Source organism: Phyllopteryx taeniolatus, chromosome 14, assembly GCF_024500385.1.
Source record: "Phyllopteryx taeniolatus isolate TA_2022b chromosome 14, UOR_Ptae_1.2, whole genome shotgun sequence".
NCBI lineage: Eukaryota > Metazoa > Chordata > Actinopteri > Syngnathiformes > Syngnathidae > Phyllopteryx > Phyllopteryx taeniolatus.
The window spans coordinates 12,966,378-12,993,625 of NC_084515.1; the positions used below are offsets into that span (position 1 = coordinate 12,966,378).

The 27,248-nt window shown below is 41.9% G+C and overlaps 2 protein-coding genes and 1 non-coding gene across 5 annotated transcripts in view; 1 reads left to right on the top strand and 2 right to left on the bottom strand.

Moving 5' to 3' along the window:
* Window positions 1-46: 46 nt before the first annotated feature.
* On the bottom strand, window positions 47-118 carry trnae-cuc (transfer RNA glutamic acid (anticodon CUC)). Its single transcript has one exon. It is a non-coding gene; the product is annotated as a tRNA-Glu (tRNA).
* Window positions 119-228: 110 nt separating this feature from the next.
* Window positions 229-4,293, bottom strand: calr3b (calreticulin 3b). Its single transcript, XM_061797556.1, has 9 exons — window positions 4,105-4,293; window positions 3,773-3,874; window positions 2,472-2,675; window positions 2,294-2,388; window positions 1,992-2,201; window positions 1,721-1,834; window positions 1,221-1,364; window positions 1,050-1,142; window positions 229-975 (listed from the first exon to the last, which is right to left on the bottom strand). The coding sequence occupies exons 1-9, from the start codon at window positions 4,199-4,201 to the stop codon at window positions 787-789; spliced, it is 1,248 nt and encodes a 415-aa protein (XP_061653540.1). The 5' UTR covers window positions 4,202-4,293; the 3' UTR covers window positions 229-786.
* An 806-nt stretch (window positions 4,294-5,099) lies between these two features.
* Window positions 5,100-27,248, top strand: part of LOC133488972 (dynein axonemal heavy chain 8-like) — a 61,030-nt gene continuing 38,881 nt past the window's right edge. The window contains exons 1-41 of one of the 3 annotated variants that reach the window (XM_061797553.1): window positions 5,100-5,189; window positions 5,707-5,790; window positions 5,872-6,003; window positions 7,048-7,132; window positions 7,210-7,352; window positions 8,251-8,428; window positions 8,500-8,660; window positions 8,745-8,921; window positions 10,115-10,228; window positions 10,317-10,424; window positions 10,518-10,616; window positions 10,707-10,853; window positions 11,127-11,324; window positions 13,038-13,114; window positions 13,214-13,313; window positions 13,386-13,505; window positions 13,598-13,733; window positions 14,452-14,639; window positions 14,722-14,802; window positions 14,928-15,044; window positions 15,311-15,430; window positions 15,503-15,641; window positions 15,801-15,889; window positions 17,114-17,220; window positions 17,304-17,379; window positions 18,215-18,341; window positions 18,405-18,577; window positions 18,645-18,771; window positions 19,234-19,469; window positions 19,541-19,645; window positions 19,738-19,851; window positions 19,933-19,995; window positions 20,718-20,818; window positions 20,900-21,037; window positions 23,934-24,174; window positions 24,269-24,468; window positions 24,803-24,956; window positions 25,717-25,880; window positions 26,244-26,346; window positions 26,517-26,621; window positions 26,773-26,934. In XM_061797553.1, the coding sequence (XP_061653537.1) occupies window positions 5,761-5,790; window positions 5,872-6,003; window positions 7,048-7,132; window positions 7,210-7,352; window positions 8,251-8,428; window positions 8,500-8,660; window positions 8,745-8,921; window positions 10,115-10,228; window positions 10,317-10,424; window positions 10,518-10,616; window positions 10,707-10,853; window positions 11,127-11,324; window positions 13,038-13,114; window positions 13,214-13,313; window positions 13,386-13,505; window positions 13,598-13,733; window positions 14,452-14,639; window positions 14,722-14,802; window positions 14,928-15,044; window positions 15,311-15,430; window positions 15,503-15,641; window positions 15,801-15,889; window positions 17,114-17,220; window positions 17,304-17,379; window positions 18,215-18,341; window positions 18,405-18,577; window positions 18,645-18,771; window positions 19,234-19,469; window positions 19,541-19,645; window positions 19,738-19,851; window positions 19,933-19,995; window positions 20,718-20,818; window positions 20,900-21,037; window positions 23,934-24,174; window positions 24,269-24,468; window positions 24,803-24,956; window positions 25,717-25,880; window positions 26,244-26,346; window positions 26,517-26,621; window positions 26,773-26,934 (5,235 nt within the window). In that variant the 5' untranslated portion in view covers window positions 5,100-5,189; window positions 5,707-5,760. Of the gene's footprint in view, window positions 5,361-5,706; window positions 5,791-5,871; window positions 6,004-7,047; window positions 7,133-7,209; window positions 7,353-8,250; window positions 8,429-8,499; window positions 8,661-8,744; window positions 8,922-10,114; window positions 10,229-10,316; window positions 10,425-10,517; window positions 10,617-10,706; window positions 10,854-11,126; window positions 11,325-13,037; window positions 13,115-13,213; window positions 13,314-13,385; window positions 13,506-13,597; window positions 13,734-14,451; window positions 14,640-14,721; window positions 14,803-14,927; window positions 15,045-15,310; window positions 15,431-15,502; window positions 15,642-15,800; window positions 15,890-17,113; window positions 17,221-17,303; window positions 17,380-18,214; window positions 18,342-18,404; window positions 18,578-18,644; window positions 18,772-19,233; window positions 19,470-19,540; window positions 19,646-19,737; window positions 19,852-19,932; window positions 19,996-20,717; window positions 20,819-20,899; window positions 21,038-23,933; window positions 24,175-24,268; window positions 24,469-24,802; window positions 24,957-25,716; window positions 25,881-26,243; window positions 26,347-26,516; window positions 26,622-26,772; window positions 26,935-27,248 lie in introns of all 3 variants that reach the window. The other 2 variants (XM_061797552.1, XM_061797554.1) reach the window with 2 other exon arrangements.

Here is a 27,248-nt window from a genome sequence, read left to right on the forward strand (position 1 = left end):
ATTAACTGTCGCACTAATTACGAATAAATGTGCGTGTACCAAAATGTTCCCTGACCGGGAATCGAACCCGGGCCGCGGCGGTGAGAGCGCCGAATCCTAACCACTAGACCACCAGGGACATATCGAACGGGATCTGACATCGGTTTAATCACGAACAGACACTACCACTTGCTGATTAATCACGACCAGATGATGTAGTAGACTCACGACCAGAGGATGTAGACTTAATGAAAAGTTTGGTATAATCATTTATTTAGACCAATAGAAATAAGCAATGCCTTGCTTTAGTCACACCAGGGAAGGAGTGGACAGCTTTGATCACAACAGAATTAAAAGAAGACAGTGATTTCACTCATTTGAAGGCAAAGACTGCATTGTATTCGAACAATTTCTATTTGCATTGCAGGGTGGGTGAATGGGGAAACATTACAATCGTATCCTTTGTCTTTGGGTGATGTGACAGGTACAGTTGTTTTCAAACAGCAAAAGACAGAATGTTACCCCTTAAATAGGAATGAATTGCTGCAAATGTGGCATGTTCACCATTCACTCAAGCCAAAACGTGATGAGGAAATGACAGGAGATCCCGCAATCTAAGAAGATGGAGCTTCAGAAAAATGTAATTGAAACTGTGCGTCTAGTCAGTAGTATGGAGACGCCATGTTGACATAGTGACATTTATCCTCCTTGTTGATGTGTTTTTAGGGTGAGGATGCATAGCAGCCACGATATCCCTGGAATGTACACAAGAGTTTTTTCCCCCCCCTCTCTGGAAAGCAGAGCTCCTCAAAGCTCATCTTTGGACTTTGCGTCATCCTCATCCGCTTCTGAAAGTCCCTCGTCTTCCTCCTCGTCTTCATCCTCATCCTCATCCTCTTCCTCCTCCTCTGCGTGGGTGTCCTGCTCTTTGTTTTTCTCCTCCTCTTCCTTTCGTTTTAGGTCATCTTGTTCCTGTTTCATTTTACGCTCAGGTTCCTGTGGACAAATGCAGGTCGTAATTAGGTTGAGTATCTCATAATTTGGAATTTTCACAACAATACGCCTGATACCTTTGTGACGCCCCACGTCTCCTTTCCAATGTCCTCAGCTTCCTTCACGTCGTCCGTGATTAGGAAATTGTCAAAGATGGTGCCGGATATCACCTGAATGCCAAAAACGATCTTAAGCCTGCCGTCGCTGTGGCATTAGCATCCACAACCAAGCACGTTCGTGTCACCCACCTGCCAAAGGTCGAGACCAATCACACCGACCCTGTCAAATTTGTAGATGGTCGAGTCGGGGCTGTACTCGGGATTGTCGATCTCAGGGTGCACCCAGATTCCTTTGTAGTCGGGATTGTCCATCTGCTTGGGTTTCCACTCTCCCTGTAACACAAAGGATATTCAGTTATGCTCATCACTATTGTGGCATCTAGAGGCAATCTAAAAGCTTTTCAGAGGAAATGAATTGTGGATTTCTAAGGCTCGGCTCGGTCCCTAACACGGCACTAGAATGTTTAGCGAAGTTGTCGACGTGGAGCAGGAAGTATTTGCGTTTGGCAATGTGTCCATCGTATGCACCACATACACTGAGCCACTACACTTAATGACAAGTTCAATTTGATAAAATTCTTAATCTTTGGGTTACTTAAGACACCTGAGGACTGGTTTAAATCTCTGGGGGACCAAAAAAAAAAAAAAAAAAAAGCTTTTGGGTGAAATAGTCAGTCTTTTTCGCATACCTTGTGCTCTGGGTTGGGGATCATGGGTGGTTCCCATTCGCCGTCCATGTCCTCATCCCAGTCGTCTGGCTTTTTGGCATCAGGGTCAGGGATGTTTTCAGGTTTGTCCCAGTCCTGAAGAGGAAACATTTCCAAAGTCAACAGTTAAATTCAGCACTTCTTGGTATTTAGCCATTATGTGTCTTAAAATGCTTGAGTGTATTTTACAGTGGTTAATCTATTTTTACACATGCATGACAGTTACAGCCAAAGTATTCCTTTTCTTACTTACCTCGGGCTTGGTGTCATCAAGGTCATCAATCTTAGCGCGGTCGTCCCAGTCCTCTGGCTTTTTGGCCTCAGGATCCTTAATCTTCTTTGGGGGCAGGAAGTCCCAGTCCTCCTCAAAGCTGCCGGACTCCACCTTCTCGTTGTCAATCTTCACCTCGTAGGTCTGGTCGGGATTCAGGATCAGCGTGTACAGGTGGGTCAGCTCGTCATCCTGAAAGGAGGATCAGGAGGAATATATTTATGAGAAAAATATATTTTAGAGCTTGGAATTTGTCAGACCATCAATACAAGTTATTCAATTACTTTGCACTTGATTTCCTTCTTGATGAGGTGATTCTGGCCCTTGTAATTGAAAATGACGTGCACCTTTTTGGTGCTGTAGCCACAAATATCCGGGCCTGCGTGAGACATGATCAATCACTTGAGGTTACGAGTGGTTTGCCTACATTCAATGCTAATGCTGATGATGTTTGCCACTTACCAAACATGATGTAGTACGAGGACTCCCCGTGCATGGCGGTCTGATCTAAGTCCGCCGGGAAGACTTTGACGTAGCCGCCGCCACAGTCGATCTTTTGCTCGTGTTTGACGGTGAACTGGATGACCAGACTCTTGCCCTCATTGCTGAATGGCTCAAAGCGGGCCGATGACGCGTAGAATCGGGCATCCTGGCTTGTTTGGAGACCTAAAAACAAAAAACTTCAGTTACAAACAAAATGCTAGAATGGAAGGCTTATATATCCTTTTTTTGCTCTTATCCTCAATGTGGATGTGGTTGAGCTATATTTTAGATGGTCGTTACCTCAAAAAGTGACAGGTTTTCATTGTTAAGTGCACAGGGTGCCAGCGTCTATTAGAGGCATGGTGTGTACGATTTAGGGAAATTCCTGTACAATTTTGTGCGTGGTTCCTTGAGACTTTATCGTGCATTCTGTTACGATAAAAATGTCCACAATTTTTTGTCTGGGGCTAAATTGTCACTTTCCGTGGGGTCGACTGACCTTTAATTTACTCATCAGCGCCACCGGTGTTGCTCCTGCCACTAGTCACATCTTTTCTAAAATGAGACTTTTAAGGAACCACGCCCAAAATTGAAAAGGAAGTTGGCCATTTTGCTTTGAAGCAGTAATTCCAGAGCCCCTATTTTGATAAATGTGAATTTACCCAAATGAGACCCAATCAGAAGCAGGTATCCTCTAGAACTGACAAGCTTTTTGGCCTATGTAAGCTGCTTGTGTAGCCACAGCTGCACAGGAGCAGTCTTGACGGAAGCGTGGCTGCCATTCTGCCCGCACGGGCCCTTCGACGACATTCATTGATAGGCAATGTGAGTTGTTAAGTCTCTTGCCCAGGGACATAACAAAATGCAGGCCGTAAACTTTCCCTCTGCACCACATTACCCTGTCATAAATCATCATACATCAACAGCATTCATCAGGTGTGACCTGTGCCCAAGGTCAATACTCTAAGCAGTAGAGGCCCATCAACATGATTCATTTCCATATTTTTTTTATGTTCAGTCAATACCTGATGCCTAAATTGAGAAATAAGTGCATTTTGTTGGTACTGTATCACACTTTCTCTTACTCAGTCTGAAAGACTATAGTTTTGGTTTCTATTCGTACAACTCCAATGTGTGTGTGTGTGTGTGTGTGATATATATATATATATATATATATATATGATCGTCACCACTCATTCAATTGAGAGAAGGCACAAAATCAACATTCAGTATAGCACTTTTATCATTTTACGCAGAATGAAGAGGACCACATTGCCCACCTTTGTCCTTCTCGGCGTCCCCATAGAAGTCGCCAGCCGTCAGTTTCCATTGGCCGTAGTCAGACTTGTGCTTGGAGTCCACCCAACGACTTCTCCATTCATCTGAATGACAAACACAACGCAATGTAATAACGCAGAGATTGATTTAACAGTTTGCAAGAGAATACACCATCCGCCCACTTACGAGGCGACGCCTCGTTTACAAACACCGTGGTAATAGATTTGGAAGCTTTAGCAAGTTTGAAGAATACCGTAAAATACGCGGTGTTAGCAAATTCAACATTCGATTTAATAGCTAAACATTAACTTTCGTTTTTTCCCGTCCACCTTACCGCCGTCAGTGAACTCATCCCGAAAGTACACCTTGGCTTGTACACCGTATGCAACTAAAAACACCGCAATGGCAGCCAGAGGTTGCATTTTGCCCATCTTTTCTCGCCTCAGATGCGATGTCCTTCTCGGGGGTCTTTTCAGAGAGACTTGACAGTGGAGTTGGGTGTCTTTCCAGAGACGCTCAAGCTAACAGATGTCCGCACACCATTGGACGAGCACACGGCGCGGCTGTACCAATCACAGCGGACCACGAAACATAGTTTGCTTCCGGGGACTGGTCCAGGATCAGCGAGACATTGTAACATGCCCTCACGCTGTACGTCAGTACACCGATAGATGTCGCTACTTCACACTTTCACATGGCTAATGTTGGTTGAGTACGACGTTTGTCAAATTGTGCGATTTTTAATTATAACATTGTCCATCCATCCATCCATTTTCTGAGCTGCTTCTCCTCACTAGGGTCGCGGGCGTGCTGGAGCCTATCCCAGCTATCATCGGGCAGGAGGCGGGGTACACCATGAACTGGTTGCCAGACATTGTAATTGATATCAAATAATTTGTAACGAAATCACACGTACACAATGAACGTAGTTAATACTACAAAAATGTTATAAAGTACTGCAATTGGCTGGCGACCAGTTCAGGGTGTACCCCGCCTCTCGCCCGAAGATAGTTGGGATAGGCACGCCCGCGACAATAGTGAGGTTAAGCGGCATGGAAAATGGATGGATGGATGTTAAAGTAAAAGTTTGACAAAAGGTGTTGCGCATGCCGCGTTATCGCACCTAAAAGGGAGTTAGAAGTACATTAACGCTAGTATCTTTACAATACTCTACGAAACTTTATATAGAAACGACTTAGTGGTGAACACTGATTTCCATGGAGAAAGGTTCTGAAAGGTGAAATATGGTATAACCAATAAATACACATATACGACTTTCCCGGTGTTATTAAACGCACCACTAGTCGTGCCGCGTGACGTATGTTGTATGACGTACAACACGCCACACAGTACGCGTACGTACAATGACCAGCAAAACTGGCACGTTCCAAACAAATACGAAGCAAAAACAAGCACAACGTAAGAAGTACAATGAACAAGCGTTCAAAGACACTAGAGGGGTCGAAGTTGAAAACGGAAAAAAAAAAACACAAAAAATAACTGCCAGGTTATACTCGAACTAATGTGCTTATTAGCATAGTAAAACTAGCATACCGAACGTTAGCATAACGCCAACGCACTATGCTTCAGGTAATCACTCCAATATTCATTCCTTAATTTTGTTTTAAATGTTATTCGGTCACTAATTGTCAGTAAAAATCCTGTAAGCTATTATATATATATATATATATATATATGTATATGTGAAGGTAGCTGAATACTTTAATAAGAAAATAATAAAAAAAAATTTTTTTAGTGTATTTTATGTTTGGTCTTATTTACATAACTGTTAAAGCTGCAAATTTTTTGTTTTTTAAGTGCTCTTTATCCTAGGTAAGAACCAATTTTGGGTAACCCTCCTGTAGATTAATTTGAATATCCTGTGTAATAATGATGACACTCGAGTCGCTAATTATGATCCTATTTAATAATCCAGGCAGAAGCTGGAGAACCGCTTACCTGCAAAGTGGCAACTCAACCGGAACTCTAAATGATGGCGTCCCACAAAGGGAGCAGTCATGTACGGAATGATACAAATTTGGAAAACAAAGCACAGTTTATTTGGGGCTGTGAGCGTTAACGCGATCGCTGTCATCCTCAGGATAATTACAAGCACGCGAGAAAGGAGCGAAAGGAGCAGCTGGGCCCTGCACACCACTACGTGATCAATATGCTGGCCCTCAGGCTGAACTTGGCACCGTCAGTAGTGGAACAATTCATTCTGGACTTCTCGGTGAGGAAGTACACACTGACCTTAATAGTCAATCTATAGTAGATGGACAGTACTGTAGAAGAGCAGCTGTACCTACAAATGTGTGGTTTAGACCTTCACAATGTGGTCATCTTTAATTTTTTTTTTAATGTACTGCATTTCAATCCATACACAGATGGATGAGTTTGGGCTTGATCTATAGTGTAGTTCAATTAATCTGGGTTTGTAAACTTGTTTTAGTTTGTTTTCAAGTGGTAAAATAGCCTAGCCAATCAAAATGCATCACAACAAACCATGTGGCATTGCTCTCTTATCATATTGATTGCAAGAACAGGTAAAACAGGAACACAACATGGAGCTAAATTGGGTTTTGTTGCTCACTTTATTTGGACCACCACTTATCCATTAGGTCCATCAGATGACAGGGCTTGTAGAAAAGCACACTGTATCCCACCATTTTGTTAACCTAATAGCATAATTGACCAAGTCATTTTTGCAATGCAGCGGCTGTGTGGAGTTTGTATGTTCTGCCCGTGCCTGCATGGGTTTTCTCCGGGCACTCCGGTTTCCTCCCACATCCCCAAAACATGCCTGGTTGGTTAATTGACAACTCTAAATTGCCCGTAGGTGTCAATGAGAGTGGGGATAGTTGTTTGTTTGTATGTGCCCTGCAATTGGCTGGCAACCAGTTCAGGGTGGACCCCGCCTCCCGCCCGAAGATAGCTGGGATAGGCTCCAGCAGCCCGCGACCCTCGTGAGAATAAGCGGTGAAGAAAATAGATGGATGGATGAAAAAAAAAATTTTTTTTTGCAAGCACATTTAAAAAGAGAAAGAAAAACAAAAGTTTTTATTTTTCTCTAATTGGTTGCTGAAACTGAAAACAAGACAATTTCCAAAGACACACTGCAAAACTGGCCTCCTAATCGCTATATTTGTTATAACTGAGTGAAACTATGAATTCTTTACCTTGGTGTGGATGAATTGGTCTTTTTAAAAGGTATTTGCTGTCTTTGTGTGTAGCTTTGATGTCTTTTTAAAGGGTATTCGCTGTCTTTTGTGTGTAGCTGGGTCCTTTTGACAGTTTCTTTGCCGTAAATGGAAGTGCTACCCTTTCCTTTGTATATCAAGAGGACAAACATCCTGGGATGGGTAGGTATCATCCTTAAAAGCTGATCATTCTTTTATTTGCATTCATCACATTAGAACCGTTTTCAATTTAACGTCAGAGTGTGGTCGTGCAATTCCCGGGCCCCAGAGAGCACTGCGTCTCGCTCACGGCAATTTATCAGAGAGGGCCCTCACGGGCATCTATTGTGCCTTCACGCGTATCCGAGTGAATGTTGCTGTGACTCCAGACAACATACATCAGGTAGGACAGAATCAAAAATATATATTTTTTGCAGATAGCAGCAGTATATGAACATTAAATATGATTTCATGTGGATGTGAATGTGAGCAGCAGCAAAAATAGGCAGCAGCATTGTTGTATTTTTTTGTCCAATCAGATTTCAGTCTCCGTGTTGCCATGCCAATCTAATCTGCCCAGGGCCTTCAGAATCAGTAGTGATGGCCTATTTAATTTAAAGTGTTTTAACCAAGCAGATTAAAAATGTGTCCTCCCAAGGCGAGCTGGCCCTCGATGACTGCGACATTTTCCCATCCTAGTTAGTCAGAGCAAAACATGTTTCAGCCAACATCGATGCGCAAAACATATCTGTCGCGATTTACACACATTATTATTTGAGAATCAGCATCTCTGGTTAGTATGTGATATAATTTTATTTTATTTTTGTCTGAAATATTACATTTACATTTTGAGCTGCTGCGGTTAATGTATGCTGTTATATTGTATTTTTGTACAGTATTGATGGCTTCTGTTAATTGTAGTAGCATTAAGAGGTGAATTTAGACGGGTAAATCCCCTGCTGAAGGCCCAGGATCCGTTTCTTGTCAAATATAATAATACACAAATAAATAGGATATAAACAGAATACTATAGTATATTGTGCACACTATACAGTATATAAAGATTAGACAGAGAATGAAGACAGCAGCAAGAATAGTCAGCAGCATTGCATGTAGCATCAAACGGCATGTGTCAATAAAGTCTATATACAGTATCAGCATTTAAGAATGACATCAACAACACAAATACTATCATCAAAATAATCATCGTCACATATAATGTTGCTGCCCGTTCTGGCTGCTTTTCAAAAAATGCCATTTTATTGGTTATCGAGTTTCTCTGCATTATTTCCGCTATCCAGGAGACCTTTTTTTCCATGTTTGATGCCCGTGATGGCTTCCCTAAAGCCATCAAGAACAGCTTCAACAACCTGCTCCCCAGTTTCCAAGCGCTGCTGAAATTTGACAAGTCTAAGCACAAAGCCAAGATTAAGCCAGACTTTGAGCACATCTTCAAGCATAGTGTGATGGGCTTAGATGGTAAGGGTCACGTCGTCAGTGGCATGATTAAATGGTTTACGTGGTGCTATTTCTGACGTTTGTTGCCCCAGTAATCCAGATGAGCTATCAGAGTGTTAAACTGGCTGAAGCCAAGAACGTTGACTTCAATAAAATAGCTTCCTTTCAAGATATGACGTTAGCAGCTGCAAACCCTGAGATGGTAAAACAGCTGGAGGACATTCTAAGACAGTGGCATACTCAAATTGACCGGGTAGGATCAATAAAGACTGTTAACATCAGGCGGAGGGAAGGTTTCTGTGTAGAAAACACCGCCCGCTTTGTCTGTGATGAGCAGGTCCTGCTGGAGACTCAAGCACTGAAGACAGGTCTCGTGTCGGAGGGGCCGCTGAGCGAGCTAGATTATTGGAGGCAGGCGTTCTTGAAGTTCAACTTCATCCTCAGTCACATCAACGGTGCAAAGTGCAAGGCGGTCATAACCGTGCTCAGACTCAATCGTTCCAAAGCACTGCAGGTACAGACTCTTACTTGGTCCCCACAATAATTATTGTACAGTGTAAGGTCAGAAATGTTGTGGAAGGTGGAATTTCCAATGTTTAAATTTAAATTGCAATCTTTGGATCATCTCTGGAAGAACTGCGGTCTGACTTTCTCCCTTGTGACCCTACAAAGGTTGGGTACATTTCGATACAAATGTAATTGTATTTATTTTTTTAATTTAAAATGATTTGATATAAATATTTTTATATCTTTATTTTATTACAGTATTTGTATTTTTATTATTTAAAATTTGTGTGTGTAATCTTAATTTTTGGGGCTCATCCTTGGATGAATACCTCCCCATCGGTTGGAAATATCCAGATTTGATAGCAGAATTTCATTTTATTTGGAAATATCCAGATTTGATAGCAGAATTTCATTTTATTTCATTTAATTTTTGTGTGGATTTTTATCATAACATTGTGGGAACATCTTTGGAAGTTATTGGAGTTATTCAAGATACAGAACATGCTGTCGCTCGGCCCAATTTTTTGCTTTGACTTGCAAGCGAAAATTTGAGATATGGGTGCTATATGGTGGCAGCGAACTCAAGTGACTTCATAATAAGCACCAGGTTGGCAGATAATAAACAGTTCGTAAGAAAAGAGTCCTGAAGTTGAAGTTTACTGTCAAACTAAACAAAGCAAAGAGAATTTCACCTTGTATATTTACAACAACCATATACCTTTGGCAAAGGAAAGTGCTAGCTTAAGTCTACCAAAATGCTATAGATGGGTTAACGAATAGCATCAATGTTCTGCTGTTTTAACATTTAAAGCAATGGATATTTGAACACAAATGGTGCAGAAACATACGTATGTAGACAGACAATAGAAGTACTCACAGAATTACACATTGTGTATTTCAAACAACCTCTGAGAGAAACTACTAATATTACTGTAGCTTATTGAGTCAGTGAATCTCTTCTTTGTTAGTGTCTGTATGTCAGTGTTATACTGCCCCCTGGTGGACACAATACCACGGCAGAACCCCGACAACATCGAGCTGGAACGGATTAATGGAATTCATTTCAGTGTGAAAAGATGATTAAAACAGGAAGGTTTTGAGTTACGAGTGTGGTCAAGGAACAAATTAAACTTGTACAGTAAGTAAAGGCACTACTATATCATTATTTTTTTAAGTATGCATTCTCATCATCTTGGTCAGATGTGGCCCCTGCTGGAAGCTAGGGTGACAGACAACTACAACGAGGCCAAGGACAATATCAAGTTCCTGGGCACGCTGGAGAAAGTATGCCAGGCTCTTTACACCAGCGACCCGGTACGTAATCTGATTTTTTTTTTCATGATTAGGTAGCTTTTGGTCAGGTCAGTGTAAGATGATTTAATATTGTATGTGTACTTGCCAGGCGACCATCGTGAAAAGCGTGCAGAACATCATTAACGCGGTTCAGATGATCCACACGGTGTCCCGTTACTACCATACCAGTGAAAAGATATCAGCCATCTTCATTAAAGTACATGAATCCGACTGGGCCACACACACACAGCTTTACATAACGAGCGCTGTTGCAATTAAGAATGAATTATTTGTTATGATATGCAATTAGGTCACAAATCAGATGATCATAGCATGCAGGTGCTACATTTCCAACAACGGCACGCCAATATGGGACCAGGATGGTAAAGATGTTGTGATGAAAATACAGGTAAGGGGAACAACCATGCAAATTAAGTATGTTGACTCAGATATACTGTAATCATCGGACTTGTTTTTTTCTGAATTGATCTTTTGACAGGAGTGCCTTGGTTTGTATCAGGAGTATGAGTCTTGCTTGGAAAAAACACAGGAAAAAGCAAAGGAGATGCCTGGACAGAGGCCCTTTGGGTTCTCGGAGATGCATGTGTTGAGGAAGTTTGAGGTCTTCTGCAATCGCCTCGAACATGTACGTTTTCTCTTGAATGTTAACATTCATCCACATACATACAGCATATATATATATATATATATATATATGATACTATTGAGAATGAAAGCTGATAAAATGCTAACATACTAACAGTTTGTATGCTAAAATACAAGTCAAGTACAGAGTACAGTGGTTGAAAAGGATTTGTCATCTTTCCCTGTGGTCTGGTACTAGTTCAAATTACACAGAGAGATAATTGGTAAAACACTAAAATGGTAAAGTTGGTAAACTAACATATACCTTTTGCAGATCACCAAAATAATGTCAGTGTTCAAGACGTTCGAGTGCCTGGCAAAGTCCAACATTGAGGGCATCGAGACTCTGGCCGGTCAGTTCCGCAAAGTCTCCACTGACCTGAAGAACAAGCAGGCGGACATATTTGCATCGAGGACGGTGGCGTTTCAAGCCGACTTTGACACATTTATGGCTCACATAAGTAACCTGGAGGTACATATTATATCCAAGTCACAGAGTACCAAGTACACATTTTATTGCTTTTGCGTCATTCTTTTTTCACTCGTATGCGAGTGTGGTGTATGGAAGCATGCCCTTCTGCCTCTGGGGTGATGCTATTATAATATAATAGTATAATACTAGCTAACAAGATAGCAACAGGCGTTAGGATTCGGACATGATTGAAAACCATATGGACATGATGGACTATTATTATTCTTGTTTTCTGTGAAATTTGAAGTAATTGTGACGATGCACTTGCTCTCGGTTTGGCCCGGAAAATGAAATGGCTTGAGCATACACCACCATTGAAAAATCTGAAATTGGCCTGTTTAAACATCACATTTTCATCTCAACTAATGACCATCCGGCCTTTTTTTCTACCTAAGAATGAACGTTTCAGTCTCACATTTCAGATTAATTTACATTGATTTCTGGACAAGTAAATCTGGGCCGATTTGTGACATAAAATGTGGCATAAAATCCTTAATTCTTATCTGATTCTTATAAACTAGGGCTCATTTTATTTGTGTTTCTAGCTTCCATCCAGTTATATTGTCTATTTTGATATACACATGGTTTTAAAATATGAGTAACATACCTACAGAAACCACAAAGGTAGATGTTATTGTTTTTACGTCAGTTCTTTTTACATTTGTTTCAATCAATCAATCAATCAAACTTTTATTTATATAGCACCTTTTACACTTAAGCAACAGAAAATAGTTCACAAGACAAATAATAAGAGAGACAAACACATCCCTCTCACCCACCTGCAGTCTCTGAGCCCAAACACCTGTGTGTAAAAGTAGTCACCGGTGTATAAAAAAAAAAAAAAAAAAAAAAGATGATGATGAATAAATACGTAACTTAGCTGCTGCGACATGGCTGAGCACATGGTGCCGTGAAGAAGCGCTATCTTGGAGGACCGTCAACAACAGAAGCTGCGAGTTGGCGGCCCCCCACCCTGAGGAAACACTGGAACATAAAAAGAAATAAAAGAACAAATGAAAATAAATACAATGATCAAAGACCACTGCATGAGACATAGAAGAGCTAAAATAAATACATTGAAATATTAATAGCATACTATAATTAAAATCAAACTAAGTAAATAGTGGAAAATATTTTTTGATTAAAAAGGTACTGACAAATAAAAAGTGTCCAATTAAATTCTGGTAACCTAAAAGTAAATAAAATGCTAAATGGTTTAAATAAGAATAAAAGAAAAAAATACAGACATAAATTCAATATAAAACAACCAAGTCATAATCAGTTGCATGCTAAACTAAAAAGGTGGGTCTTGAACCTCCTCCTTAAATATCAACGCTCTCTACGGCCCTGACATCCTCCGACAGGCTGTTCCAACGACAAAGGCCTGAGACTTCGAACAAGCCCTTTGTCGTGGGTCTTTGACGTCACTCTCAGTACTAAAACCTAAAGGCGAGCACCGGAGGACCTCAGGGTACGTGAGGTTGATATGATAAAAGAAGGTCTGCCAAGACGGGCCAAGACCAAGAACCGTTTTATTAATTAATAAAGGAACTTTAAAATCAAGAATCTCAAAATTCTTAACTTATATGACAGTTAAAAATGGTAAAACATTCCCTGAAAAAAATTACCGGTTCAAATAAAAAGTTTGCTGGTGTCATTTTGATTTCCATTATGTCTTTTGTGACAAATTGTTCCTTACTTTTTTGTTTACAGGAGCAAATAAAGGCTTTCATGAACTCAAGCTTTGTCAAGTTCGACTCATCCCAGCAAGCTCTCGGCGTGATACAGCGGTGAGTCTAAAGTAGACATTAGATCATTTTATTTTAATTATAATATTTTTAAAGTACAAATGTTTTTCACTTTTTTTTTTTTCTTTTTTGTTGTTGCAGTTTTCAGAAACTAAACATTCCCTGTCTAAAGGCGGAAATGCCCATTGCGTTGGGTTCTATTCTCCAGCTCTACGTCTCAGAAGTAGAGGCTGTGTCGAAGGTAGTGTACCGTACGAGCTTATTGTGCTATCTATTTCATGCTCATGTCATATGTTCATTAATTTTGTCGCAGCTCTTTGAGAAGCAAAACGAGGACCCGCCCTTGGGTCGAAACATGCCGCCTGTCTCTGGGAGGCTTCGCTGGGCCCGACATCTCTATAAGAAAATACACGAGCCCATATCGTACATACGTGTAAGCTGGAATGAGCTCCAATTCAAGAGCTATCCATTCCGAAATCCTGCCTGCACTAGGATGAGTTTAATAATTTTTCTCTCTCTTTACAGGAAAACTCTGACATCCTGACCACCCCCGAGGGACGCACTGTGGTCAAAATGTACAATCAGACCACGGCCTTGTTGCAACACTTCGAGGCGGACCACCACAAAGCGTGGACAGCCGAAGTGTCAAAGCTGGATTTTGGTTTGTTCTCTGGCGATTGTGTTAAAGCTAGAGTTTGTAACTTTGTTTTGTTTGGGGTTGAGGTCATGGAGGTGGTTAAAAAGTTCCTCGGTGGCAGGGCCCCAGGGGTGGATGAGATCCGCCCAGAGTGCCTAAAGGCTCTTGATGTTGTAGGGCTGTCCTGTCAGACACGCCTCTGCAACGTCGCATGGACATCGGGGACAGTGGCTCTGGATTGACAGACCGGGGTGGTGATCCCCCTTTTCAAGGAGGGGGGCAGGAGGGTGTGTTCCAACTACAGGGGGATCACACTCCTCAGGGCTCTTGGTAAGGTCTATTCAGGGGTTCTGGAGAGGAGGGTCTGTCAGGAAGTCCAATCAACAGAAGACTCGATTATTAAAATCCTAATTAATTGCAGCCCTAGTTGAAAGTAATTGTTTTCGTTGTCCCAGACACTGTCCCCGCCACACATCTAGCTAGTTCAATGGGCGAAACCGCAACAGCTGTGTGAACATGCACTTACGGACAGGCGAATGTCACACCTCTCCCTGAAAGGCACGGGTGAATAAATGCCAGCTCTACCATTATGCCTCCGATGCGCCAATTTGACAGAAAGGCTATATGTGAAAGGGGTTAGAGTCAGCAGGGCTAGGGTTAGCAGACTCACAGATTAACATGTAGTGGTGCAGAGTACGCCAGGTAAAATTCTGCATTTCATATATGTTTTGGATTTCGACAGCCTTGAATACAACACTCTTGATTCGCTGCACTGTGACGGGAAAGTACTTGGTCAACTTTGATCCCAAAATAAGCAAAGCCATTCAGGAGGCCAGTAATTTGGTGAAGATGGGCCTGGACGTTCCCAAGCAGGCATTGCATTTCCTCAAGATAGAGGGCCAGTTGAAGACCTATCACCATCGCCTTAACGTCAGTCTATTCTCCATCGTTAGCTGCCCTTGCTGTACATTGAAAACAACTGAACAGTGTCCGTGTGCTTTTCCCCATGAAGACCATTTTGATAGCCTACAAAGAAACTTGTGACAGCATACCAGGGGACTTTACCAACCTGATGACATCAAAGACCAACCAAGTAAGCTCTTTTTTCATGTAGCACAAAAGATTTTCAGAATTGCCTTAGAAGAAAAAAAAATACAATTATGCTGTTCTTGGAGAGTTGCTCATCAGTCACATTGTATGTTTGTGTCTAATTACAAGATGGAGTCCCTGCTTCGCTACGGTTCAGTGATGGTCACATGGTCATCCCTGCTCCTGGACAAGTACTTCATAAATATTGACAATGCCTTGTCTGAGCTTAAGCTAATCTTGAGTAAGGTATCCATTGCACCTCAATTTTAAATTAGGGTTTTTGGGTAAGAATTTCAAACAAGGTTAGGTTTTCAATTTGGTGTTTCCAGCCAATGTTTGAAACTAGGGTTTCAATACTGGATAGAGTTTCAAGAAAGGTTGAGAGTTTCAAATTAAAGTTTCAAGACAGGATTGGCATTTGAAGTAATGGTTTCAAATGAGGGTTGGAAGTTAGGGTTTCAAATTAGGGTTTATGTTTTGTGACCTCAAGTCATTGTTTCCACTTTTTCCAGGTGAAAGACATCTGTAAGTTTCACATTGACCACTACGTTCAAGAGCTCTCAGAGAATGTTCTCATTGAGCTGCCTGAAGATCGGGCCTCTGCAATTCAGCCCCTCATTGAGGTCAATGAGGTAAAAGCCACCATCACAACTCATTCCTTCGTGAATACCGCTGCATAAAAGATTCACATTTGTATTTTTTAGAGTCTGTGCAAGAATGGGGTCAAGACACTAGAGTTTAAGTGCTTACACGTGAAGGAAGCGGTGAACGAGTTGGGCAAAATTTTTAACGCCATTTACAAGTCAAAGCAAACCAAGACGGTCCCGGACGGAATCGGCTCTGGTACTCTCATGTCTATATTTCCCTACCTAACGGTTGCATAGTAAATCCTTCTCATAATGCAGTAAGATTGAATACACTTTCCTTGGCCACAACAAACAGGTTTACCTAATGTGGCCTACAAGTTTATTTTTGATTTAACGTTTTGATTTCACATTGTAGCAAAGCAGGAGACCCAGAGGACCTCCGATGCACCTGAGGCACCGACATCAGAGAGCCAAGATAAATACAAAGCGACACGGTTTGAAAAGGTTTGTGTGCTCACCACTTACATGACAATAATACACTTTTTAGTCAATAGCAGCTTTATTGGACCAAATCTCCCGGACAACTCCGTCTTTGAAGGAAACTTGGAGTTAGGCAAGCAGATCCTAAAATGCTTGCTTCAAACCAAAATGGCAGACTTCTTGTGTCCTTCCAAGCATGAATTCTTAAAACATTTTTATGTTGGTCTACTCATGATAGACCTGTCTTCCACATCTCATGATCCAAACTGAAACTGGCTGAAGGGGCTGAATTCAAAATGAGGTGTCAAGCTGTTTATTGCCGCTCCAAGTTGAAGTTTACTGTCAAACTAAACAATAATTACACTTTGTATTTAATACAACCACAAAGCTTTGCGTTTCATTCCGCTGACTTCATTCATCCATCCATTTTCTTTACTGCTTATCCTCACGGTCTGCTGGAGCCTATCTCAACTATCTTCGGGCGGGAGGCGGGGTACACCCTGAACCAGTCGCCAGCCAATCACATGGCACGTAGAAACAAACAACCATTCACACTCACAATCACACCAATGGGCAATTTAGAGTCTTCAGTCAATCTACCATGCATGTTTTTGGGATGTGGGAGGAAACCGGAGCTCCCAGAGAAAACCCACCCAGGCACGGGAGAACATGTAAACTCCATACTAAACCCCGGTCCCTAGAACTGTGAGGCAGATGTGCTAACCAGTCGCCCACCGTGCCGGCTCCACTGACTTAATGCTAACGCTAAATAGCATCTATGTTGCTGTGCTATAACCCTTAAGGGAACAGATTGTACACAAACGGTGCAGCAACACCCGTAGACAGATGAGTACTCAGTCATATATTCTTTATCCTCTGCAAAGAAGAGTAATATTAGTGCTATACTGATGAGTATATGGAACAGTATATCCATCTGTCTGTGTTATACTTCCCTCACTTGGCCAAGGCGGGCACGCCAGAAAGAGCAGCACAATGGCCATTCAATTGATGCAGTGTGACAAAAACGGATTCATTCTTTTTCATTTTATTTAATTATGTCTTCATTGTATGTTTTGATAAAGTACAATATTACATAATCTTTTTTTTGTACAACCATTTTTTATGTTTTCCATCCATTTCAATGGGAAAAGATTAGTTGAGATCCAAGTGTTTTGAGTTGTAGTTAAATAAAAAAATATATATGGGGGCTTCGATAGCATTATTAAAGCTTGAACTAAATCATTTCAGGACTTCACAAAGCAATACGACTCCTTCGGCGCTAGGATTTTGGATGCATTGGTGGAAAGGACCAAGTTATCCCTGAAGATCTTGGAGAAGAGAATTTGTGGCAATGAGTAAGTCGTCTTCTGTCTCTATTGCTGTTAAAGTCACAACGTAGACGGATCGTTGATGTTCACAATAACATTGGGGCTTGTAGCTCTTTCCAGAAGAGGGCTGACTCTGGCTGTGTCCCAATGATGAAATCTGAAGTGCATCTGGATGCACCCAATGTGGTGAGTAAATCACAGGAAACAATACGAGTCCATCTGTAGCAATTGTCCACTGAAACATTTATGGAGTTGCTGTGTGTATGCTACACTAACAAGCTTTACGCTATGGTTTGATAACAAGATTGTTTGAAGCCAAACTTGTAAAAATGTTGTTTTCTTTATGGCTGGTGTCTTCGGACAAAAGTTAAATACACGTGTATCATTGATTTCTACAACACAAATGAAGCCTAAACATCGGCTATTGTAATCTTTGGTTGCTCTGTGGCGACATCTTGTGTAAAAAGTTCCTACAGTTTCTTTGATCGTGTCTCCTTCGCCATTCACCCTCATCGGGAGGAAATGCTTAGACCCGTTTTTCCGAATGCGGCAATAGGTTGCGCGAAATACTAGATAATACAGTCGTAGGGAATCCCACGGTCACTTCCGTTGTACCTTAATGTCGCTGTTTTGTGAGTTCCAATGTTGTTGTGTTGTGTCGTTTGCATTTCCGTTGTGGGTTTATCTCGTTGTGTTGTGACGTTTGCAATTGTTGTGATCTGTCTCGGCCAACGTAGTAATCCTTTCCTTGAAACCATAACCGAGGCTTGAAGCCTTCATTTGAAACCTTCTTTGAAACCCTAATGCTACCTTTGAACCCCAATCTGACACCTTAAACTTGCCTTGAAACCCTAATTTGAAATACAAAGTTTGCCTTGAAAACCCAATTTGAAATCCTACACCTTGTTTGGTAACCCAACCTTGACTTGAAACCCTAATTTGAAATGCCTGCCTTGAAACCCTACCACAACATATTTTTGACGTTGACAGCACATATTAGGTGGTTTGTGGTTGTCCGCAGGTGATGGTCCCCACTGTAGAAAAGATTCATCAAGCCATACTTGAAATCATTGAATTGATCTTGGACGTGAACAATGGGATTCAATGCTGGGAGGTTGAGTACAGACATGATCGCCCCGCTACTGATGGTGAGTCACCATGGACTGAAAAGACAAGCCATTAGGTTGACCTGACGCTCAACCCTCTCACAGGTCGACAGAAGTTAAACTTCTACAGTCGCGTTATTCAGCACGAGGATATCAAAGCGGTCATTTTCATCTTGAAGTCGGCCCTGAAGTTGCAGAGGGACAATGCCGCCAGCGTTCTGGAGCGCTTCAAGAAGTTCAAGGAGCTGTGGAGCGAGGATAAGGAGCGTGTCATCAAGGTATTGGGACTTATGTTAGTGTATTCTTGTGGTAAGTTTGAATGACACTTGTGCGCTCTTTTTAAAGGCCTTCATGGACAGCAAGCCGACCTTGATGGAGATCAAAAGTAAACTGCAGCACTACGATGTGTTTCAGAGCCAAATTGAGGAAATCCAGAACGTCATCGTTGTTGGGATGATTGAACTGTCAACGGGTAAGATTACCACCACAGCTAATCTTGAGTGCAATGGACTGTAATTGAAACCCTAATTTGCAATCCCAAACCAGAATTGAAACCCTAAACATACGTGAACCTGAGTTTGAAACCAGTACCCAGGTTTTAAAAATCTAATTGAAACTTGAAACCGTGTCTTGAAACACTCGCCTTAGTTTCCTCGCCTCAATTTGAAACCCTAACCTTGGCTTGAAACCCTGAACCAAGTCCCAAAACGATATACAGGCTTGAAACCTTAACTGTGCCTTGAAATCCTGCTTTGAAACCCTAATAATGGCTTGAGAACTGGGTGAGTCTCAAGCTAATGTTAGGGATTTTAAGGCACACTTAAGGTAGTTAGGGTTTTAAGTTTAAAATATATTGAATATACATGTGATATATATATTTTTCTTGTAGAAAAAAATAATTGATATCGATGCTAAATGTGTTTACCTTAATCAGATCACTTAAAGGAGTCTCTCAGGATCGAGGCCAAGGCCTGGAAGAAGCTCCTGTGCAAATACCTGCGCATCGAGTGCCGTAAGAACATCATCAACATCAGCCTGCACACGCACAGGAGCTTCACGCAGCTGTCGCATTCCGTCGAAAATCTGGACGATGTTCGCTGCGCCATGAAGACGCTGTCCAACCTGCGGGATTCCGAAATAAACACAGACATAACGCTGATTTCCACTCAAGTACGAATCGTTTTCCATTTGCGTTTCTCTTTTACACAAGATCCAACAAGTCACGTTGTCCCTATTTCTAGGATGCCTATGAAGTGCTGCTCCTTTACGAAGCTGAAATGCCTGAGAAAGAATCAGGAGAGGTGTACGGACTAGGCCGTTTCTTCACCAGGCTTCTGTCAAAGTCTGTAAGTGAAATAGTAAATAATATAGAATTGTTGTTCGCTGGCAAGCTTCTCAGATCATTTTCACATTAGTCATTTTGGTTTTTCTCTCATAGATATCCGTTCAGGATCAGCTTTTCTGCATGCAGCCCAGCCTCAAGCAGGACCTGCTGGAGCGCGTCAGCGTCTTTGAAAAAGATGTCGACACTTTCACAGACGACTATGACATTGTAAGATGCAAACGCCAATCTATCTATTTATCGATCGACGATGTACCTTCATATTTAAAATAATTTCTAAATCCACTACAGGCAGGCCCCATGGTTGAAGGAATAGAACCCAAAGAAGCCAGTTTAAGGCTCCAGAAATTTCAGGTACTTGTGATAGTTAATTATTGTTATTTTGTTTAAAAATACGACTATAATCACATCATATTTTACCTTTCTTTCAAGGGGGGAAAAAAAACAATTTCTTAAAAAATGAGGGATTTTTTTTTCTCCGTAAAAAATAACATTGGAAATACTTTGCTCTCTTAATATAGAATCTGAAAGAAAAACAAAACGTTTTCTCCCAAAATGTCAGCTTAAAAAAAAACTAAAAACTTTTTTTCCAAGAACCAATATGGCTTCGTTATTGACGTTTCGTAATATTCCAATGAAAAAAATCAATACTTCTTTCAGCAAAAATACAGTACAACTTTATTCTCTAATAATGCTGCAACTTTTCTATTGAAAACATACATCATTTTCCATCGGGAGGTTGAATACAAAAAAGAATTATAATTATTAAGTAGGTAACTATTTTTTGTTGAATTTTCATTGCTCTGTATTCATTTCCATATACTGTATTTTTACAACACATTTTACTTTATTAATTTGCGATTTGTTTTACTTTACGATGACGCACATTTTATTTTACTCTTTTCAAAAATATTGTATTTATAATTTTCTTTAAATCCCCATATAGAAACATTTAGTTTGATTAATCTTTTTGTTTTTATTATATTTACTTTTAATTTGTAGTGCTATCATTACAAAGAGATCCAGTTATTTTTATTTCATTTCATTTTGTGCTTATTATATTTGTCCCGCTCAAGGCCAGGTTTTCTGAGCTGTGGCGAAACTTCACCACCTACAACTCCGGTGAACAGCTCCTCGGCCTGCCGGTCTCCGATTATGAATGCCTTCAAAATAAAAAGTACAAAGGATCAACACTTGAAACCCTCGCAAAAAAAAAAAAAAAGGGTCTCCGTATATTTAAATGTGCTTTTCCTCCAAGGAAAGAGCTGGATCTGCTACAGAAGCTCTACGGCCTGTACGACACTGTGATGAAGACCATCAATGGTCACACCAAGCTCCTGTGGACACAAGTGGATATCGATAAGATCAATAATGAACTAATGGACTTTCAGAACAGGTTACTCTTCTGTCTCTATTTGTGTGTGTGTGTGTGTGTGTGTGTGGAGTGTACTGTATTAACATAAACATTGCAATGAACGCAATTGTATGCAAAAAACAAACAAAAACTTGGTTGACTTACAAATGTTTCCAATTTCAAAATGCTTGATATCAAATGAATTACTTTGTCACCAACATAAAACCTTTATTAATTGTACATGTGATGTTTTACTTAACATTTCAACTCCAATACAGATGTAAAGAAAAGTTAAAAAGTGTAAAATACAACTAAAATAAAGTTAAGCTACTTGCCCTTTGAAGACGCCTGACAGACACACACTATGGGACAGAAAGGTGTTGTATGTTTGTTGATAGCATAATAACAGTCTGTAGTGTTTATTTAATTGTAAGTTCTATATGACTTCACATTGGCAATATTTAATTGTGCCTGTTTTTTAATTTAATTTTTTATTTTTCAAAGAATCTTCAACGTCCTTTTATCGAGACAATTTGGGTTGGAAACGCCCAGGATACTGTTTTTCAGGCTATTCTATTCTACGCCTGGCAAATGAGACAGCAGTATTTCTCATTAATATTAACTATATAAAGGAGCTTTGCACTGATTGGATTAGTATTTACCTTAATATGAATATGGCGTATGAGTGCAGTAGCGTGCACAGGTGTATTTGCTTCTACAACTGATAGTTGTAAACAAGTAGTACTTAAAATTTCCTTTCTCACCATTCTCGAGACCGACCCATTTTTCAGCAGGAGTGCCGGGTGCCCATAAATTGCGGCGATCATTGTATCCGCCATTGTTTCAGGACGTTGTGAGTGATGCAACGTATTTAAAACCGATTCAGTGCGAGGCGCACAAGCCAGTCAGAGACTGTAGAGACAGAAGGCGTGACAGAAGATGCTAAGATGGCGCCTACCCGGGTGGTCGCCTCGGTTACGCGCTCTCTGGTATTGTTTTTGTTTCTGTGTTTTTCGTTCGTCTTTGGAGACATTACACGACTCACTTACACAAGGGGAGACTTGCTAACCATCAAGGAGGCTACTCCGGACTTTCTTTCACCAACTTTGGAAAATCCGCTCAGTTTTTTCCCTGAGTTACTCACCGGAGCAGCGACTGTGGTCTTTGGCGCATGGAGGGCACACAGGGAAGCGAGCCGGCCTCCAGGTGAAACTCTGCAAGAGAGGATACAGACTGGCGTTTCCGTCCATCCACCTCGCGAATCTACACTCCCTACCCAACAAAATGGACGAGCTTCATCTTCTGATAAAGACCAGTAAAGACTTCGGACTACACAGACTGGAGTGCATAAATACAACATCCACAGTTTCACGTTGAAGAAAAGATGGAACTTAAAAGCTGTTTAGGCTGGACAGACTGGAGTGTCTTTGAAAATTCAGCTGGCAGCCTGGATGAGTATACGGACACTGTCACATCCTATATCAGTTTCTGTGAAGAGGTGTGTGTACCAACAAAGTCATTTCGCACATTCAACAACAACAAGCCGTGGTTCACTGCCAAACTTAAGCAGCTTTGCCAAGCTAAGGAGAACGCATATCAAAGCGGGTACAGGGCCCTGTACACTCGAGCTAGAAACCAGCTGACTAAAGAAATTAACATTGCAAAGAGGAACTATGCAGCAAAGTTGGAAAAACAGTTTAGTGCTAATGACTCTAAATCAGTCTGGCATGCATTCCAATCGCTGACAAGCAACAATCCGCCCAAGCTGAGAACAATAGCACACTAGCCAACGACTTGAATACCTTCTACTGCAGATTTGAAAAGGACACTTCCACACCCCACACCCACCCGGCCGCACCACCGACCACAATCGAACCTCTGACTTCTGCGTTAACCAGCCACGAACAGGATGTGAGACGCATCTTCAAACAACAAAAGATTAACAAAGCGGCAGGCCCAGACCATGTGTCCCCATCCTGCCTCAAAGTCTGCGCGGACCAGCTCGCTCCAGTCTTCACACAGATCTTCAACAGATCTCTGGAACTGTGCGAAGTACCATCCTGTTTCAAACGCTCCACCATCATTCCAGTCCCCAAGAAACCTACAATCCCGGGTCTAAATCACTACAGGCCTGTCGCCTTGACATCTGCGGTCATGAAGTCCTTTGAACGTCTCGGGCTGGACCACCTCAAGAGCGTCACAGGTCCCCTGCTGGACCCCCTACAGTGCTCAGTGACTGTTTTTGTCAATGTATTTATGTCTCAAAAGTATTATCTGTCAATTGACTGTCTGTTGTCGTACTAGAGCGGCTCCAATTACCGGAGACAAATTCCTTGTGGGCGGCACGGTGGCCGACTGGTTAGAGCGTCAGCCTCACAGTTCTGAGGACCCGCGTTCAATCCCCGGCCCCGCCTGTGTGGAGTTTGCATGTTCTCCCCGTGCCTGCGTGGGTTTTCTCCGGGCACTCCGGTTTCCTCCCACATCCCAAAAACATGCATTAATTGACAACTCTAAATTGCCCGTAGGTGTGACTGTGAGTGCGAATGGTTGTTTGTATGTGCCCTGCGATTGGCTGGCAACCAGTTCAGGGTGTACCCCACCTCCTGCCCGATGACAGCTGGTATAGGCTCCAGCACGCCCGTGACCCTAGTGAGGAGAGGCGGCTCAGAAAATGGATGGATGGATGGAAATTCCTTGTGTGTTTTTTGGACATACTTGGCAAATAAAGATGATTCTGATTCTGAAGAGTGCCAATCATTTGCCGTGCACACACATGCGGGCACGTTCCGCAGCCTCACTGTCCGTACATCCAGCAGCCTCACGCAGACAGAGACAGAGAAGTACAGTAACAAAAATGTTTTGTTACTACCTACCACTAAATAGGAAATATGCGTAAAAAAACCACCGTAACTGCAGCAAGTGTCATGTCTACTTCCAGGTGCCGGCGGCTGCCCAAGGGCCTGAAGGAGTGGCAAGCCTTCATGGACCTAAAGAAGACCATCGACGACTTCAACGAGCTGTGTCCTCTGCTAGAAATGATGACCAACAAGTCGATGATCCGCAGGCACTGGGATCAGATTTCCAACCTGACTGGTCACACGTTCGAGGTTGAGTCACCCACGTGCACGTTGGACAACATCATGGAGGCGCCACTGTTGAAGTACAAGGATGACATTGAGGTTGGCACTCGGCAGTCGTTTTCTCTCGTTGCCTCGCCTCCTGTGGAGCTTACCGTTTTATTCGAGATGCTCTACTGTTCTCTGCATCTTTCAGGACATCTGCATATCCGCCGTGAAAGAGAGGGACATCGAGGCCAAGTTGTCGGGCGTGAAAGCGGTGTGGCATGACATGAACCTGACGCTGATGGACTTCAAGGACAGGGGAGAGCTCATGCTGCGAGGCAGCGATACCACAGAGATTCTCACTACTCTGGAGGACAGTCTGATGGTGCTGGGATCGCTGCTCAGCAACCGGTGAGAGGAGAATCAAGTCTGCAGCTTTTTTTGTATCCTCTCCCGCAGAGAGCCTGCAAAATTGCAGCATCAGAGCTATAACGGAAGAACAGACATTTATCCTCCTGTGTGTTTTAATACAGAACCCAGCAAAGGCAGAATATTGTATATTTTATCATTTATAATTTTTAATTAACCCCTTCCCAAGTTAAAATTGCAGCATAAACACAAATTAATGACAATTTATACTGCATTTCTTACACGCAATCAAGCCAGCCAGGCTGTTCTTTTGAGTTGTATTTTTGCACCATAATTCCAATTAAAGTTCAGTGTGTCACTTTCTGCCTTTATGCAGGTACTGCACGTTCTACAAAGCTGAGATCCAGGACTGGGTCTCCAAGCTATCTACGTCAACAGACGTCATTGAGCAGTGGGTCATCGTGCAAAACCTGTGGATTTACTTGGAGGCTGTGTTCGTTGGGGGTGACATTGCCAAAGACCTGCCTCAGGTAAAGTTTCCTATGTCATTCTTAATCTGAAAATGACAATATATTAGGTGCGGCATCACGTGGCCTACTGGTTAGCATGTTTACCTCAGTGTCCAGGGTTCAATCTCAGTTTACACCATCCTTTGTGGAGTTTGCATTTTCTCTCTGTGCTTGCATAGGTTTTTTCCAGGTACTCCAGCTTCCTCCCACATCCCCAAAAATGGCATGTCAGGTTCATTAAAGACTTTTGTGCTCAAGTGCTACATTTGATTTTTAAAATGGACAGATGGCCCAGGTCATTCGGAGATGAGATTGAAAAAAGTTAAAAGTATTTATGTAAAATATGTAAAATTGCTTCTTTTAACAATAACATTATGTATCACATTATGTAGCACATGCATCACATTTGTACAAAATGAAAACAAAGATGTTTGTTATAGTTAGGTTTAGGGCTAGAGTTGGGGTTAAGGCAGTTTAGGAAGGGTTAAGTTTAGGATTAGAGTTGGTTATGGTTAGTGGGATTCATATAAACGCCACCACACTGAAGTCACATACAGTACTTTTCTCATCTAGGAGCAATAGGGTGTGTTCTACTGAGATACACCAGCCAATCAGTGCAGCGGCCCAGTAACATTGGAGCAGGTCTGTCCTGTCTAGAACACTGGTGGGATTCCTAATTACACCCCATTGACAGCTGGCATCGACTCAAGTTCACCCACAACACTACAGAGGTCAAAAAGTGGATCAACGGATACTTAATCTATATTTTGTATTGAAATAGGAAGCGGAGAGGTTTCAGCAAATTGACTCAACGTGGATCAACATCATGCAGCGAGCGCGGAACGTCCCAAATGTGGTGGAGTGCTGTGTTGGGGATCCAATGTTAGGAGAGATTCTACCAGATCTTCAGAAACAACTGGACTTCTGTCAGAAGTCCCTCACAGGGTAAACATTTGCTTAAAGTAAACAGCAAATCGGTGAGTTGTTACCCCAAAATTCAGCCAACTGCCGATATTGCGAATGCCAAACCGTGTGGGTTCACTCACTGTATGTGATTTCAGTTAAACTTTAAATAAGGGTGACGTACAGGCCATAACATTTTGGCGCAGATCCCCCAAAAAAAGGTGTGGATCAATTCAAGTAGTCCGCTTGCATTTGGACCAAGAGGAGGTAGTATTTAAAAGATGGATGTTGTGTGTGGAAGTTGGCACCCACTTGGCTAATGTGCATTACCGCCACCAGTAAAATGACATGATTTTGTGTAAGAAACAGTTTTCTGGTGATGCATAACAAGCGCTAACACCACAGGTACCTCGAGAAAAAACGTCTCTTGTTCCCACGATTCTTCTTCGTGTCTGATCCCGCCCTCTTGGAAATCCTCGGGCAAGCGAGCGATTCTCACACAATTCAGGTGAGCGCATTTATAAAACCACAACTGTCTCCCTAAAAAAAACTCCGATGGACATACAGTATACTGTATGGTGTTTCATTTGTTATAGGTTATATAGACCGGGAAAGCCAAATGGCAACATTTTCAAAAATGAATGAAATGAAACATTTTTGTTTCCCCCCCACCCTCAGGCGCATCTTCTTGGTGTGTTTGACAACGTAAATGAAGTTGAGTTTGACGTCAATGAGTACGACAGCATTTTGGCTGTCTTGTCTCAAGAATCGGAGAAACTGCTGGTACGTATGCTAATCGTTGATATGGACCTCGTCATAGGTCATTGGTGAACTGAATCCATAGACACCAAACTAATGCTCTCATGCATTTTCTAATTGGTTTTAGTTACGCTCGCTACAGAATAATAATAATTCTTACTATGTGATGTTTCAGCTGGACAAACCTATCATGGCTCAGGGTCCTGTAGAGCTCTGGCTGGGGAAGCTACTGATGGAGCAGCAGTCGTCGCTGCACACGGTTATCAAAGCGGCGGATGACGTGATCAACGACGAAGATTTTGAGCTCATAGGTTTCCTCGACAGGTTCCAAGCACAGGTCTGTTATCTGGGAAAATATGTGTCACTCCAGTACTTCAACGGAAGTCAACACCAGTGGCTTATGTAGTTTAGTTCCTCAACACCTACAAACTGAATTTACAGTATTCATCATTGACAGGAAGACTAACAAATGTAAATCATGTTATCAATTAATCATGATTGTTATTCAGTTACACATTGCACTTTCCGGCCCAACCTTCAGTTCAAGCCAATGCTAGAGCTTCCAACAAATAATTACAATTAACGCTGGGATCGGTAAAGAATGCGCCCTCGCATCTTCACGCAAATGTTGGTCGTTTGACGGAAATCCAA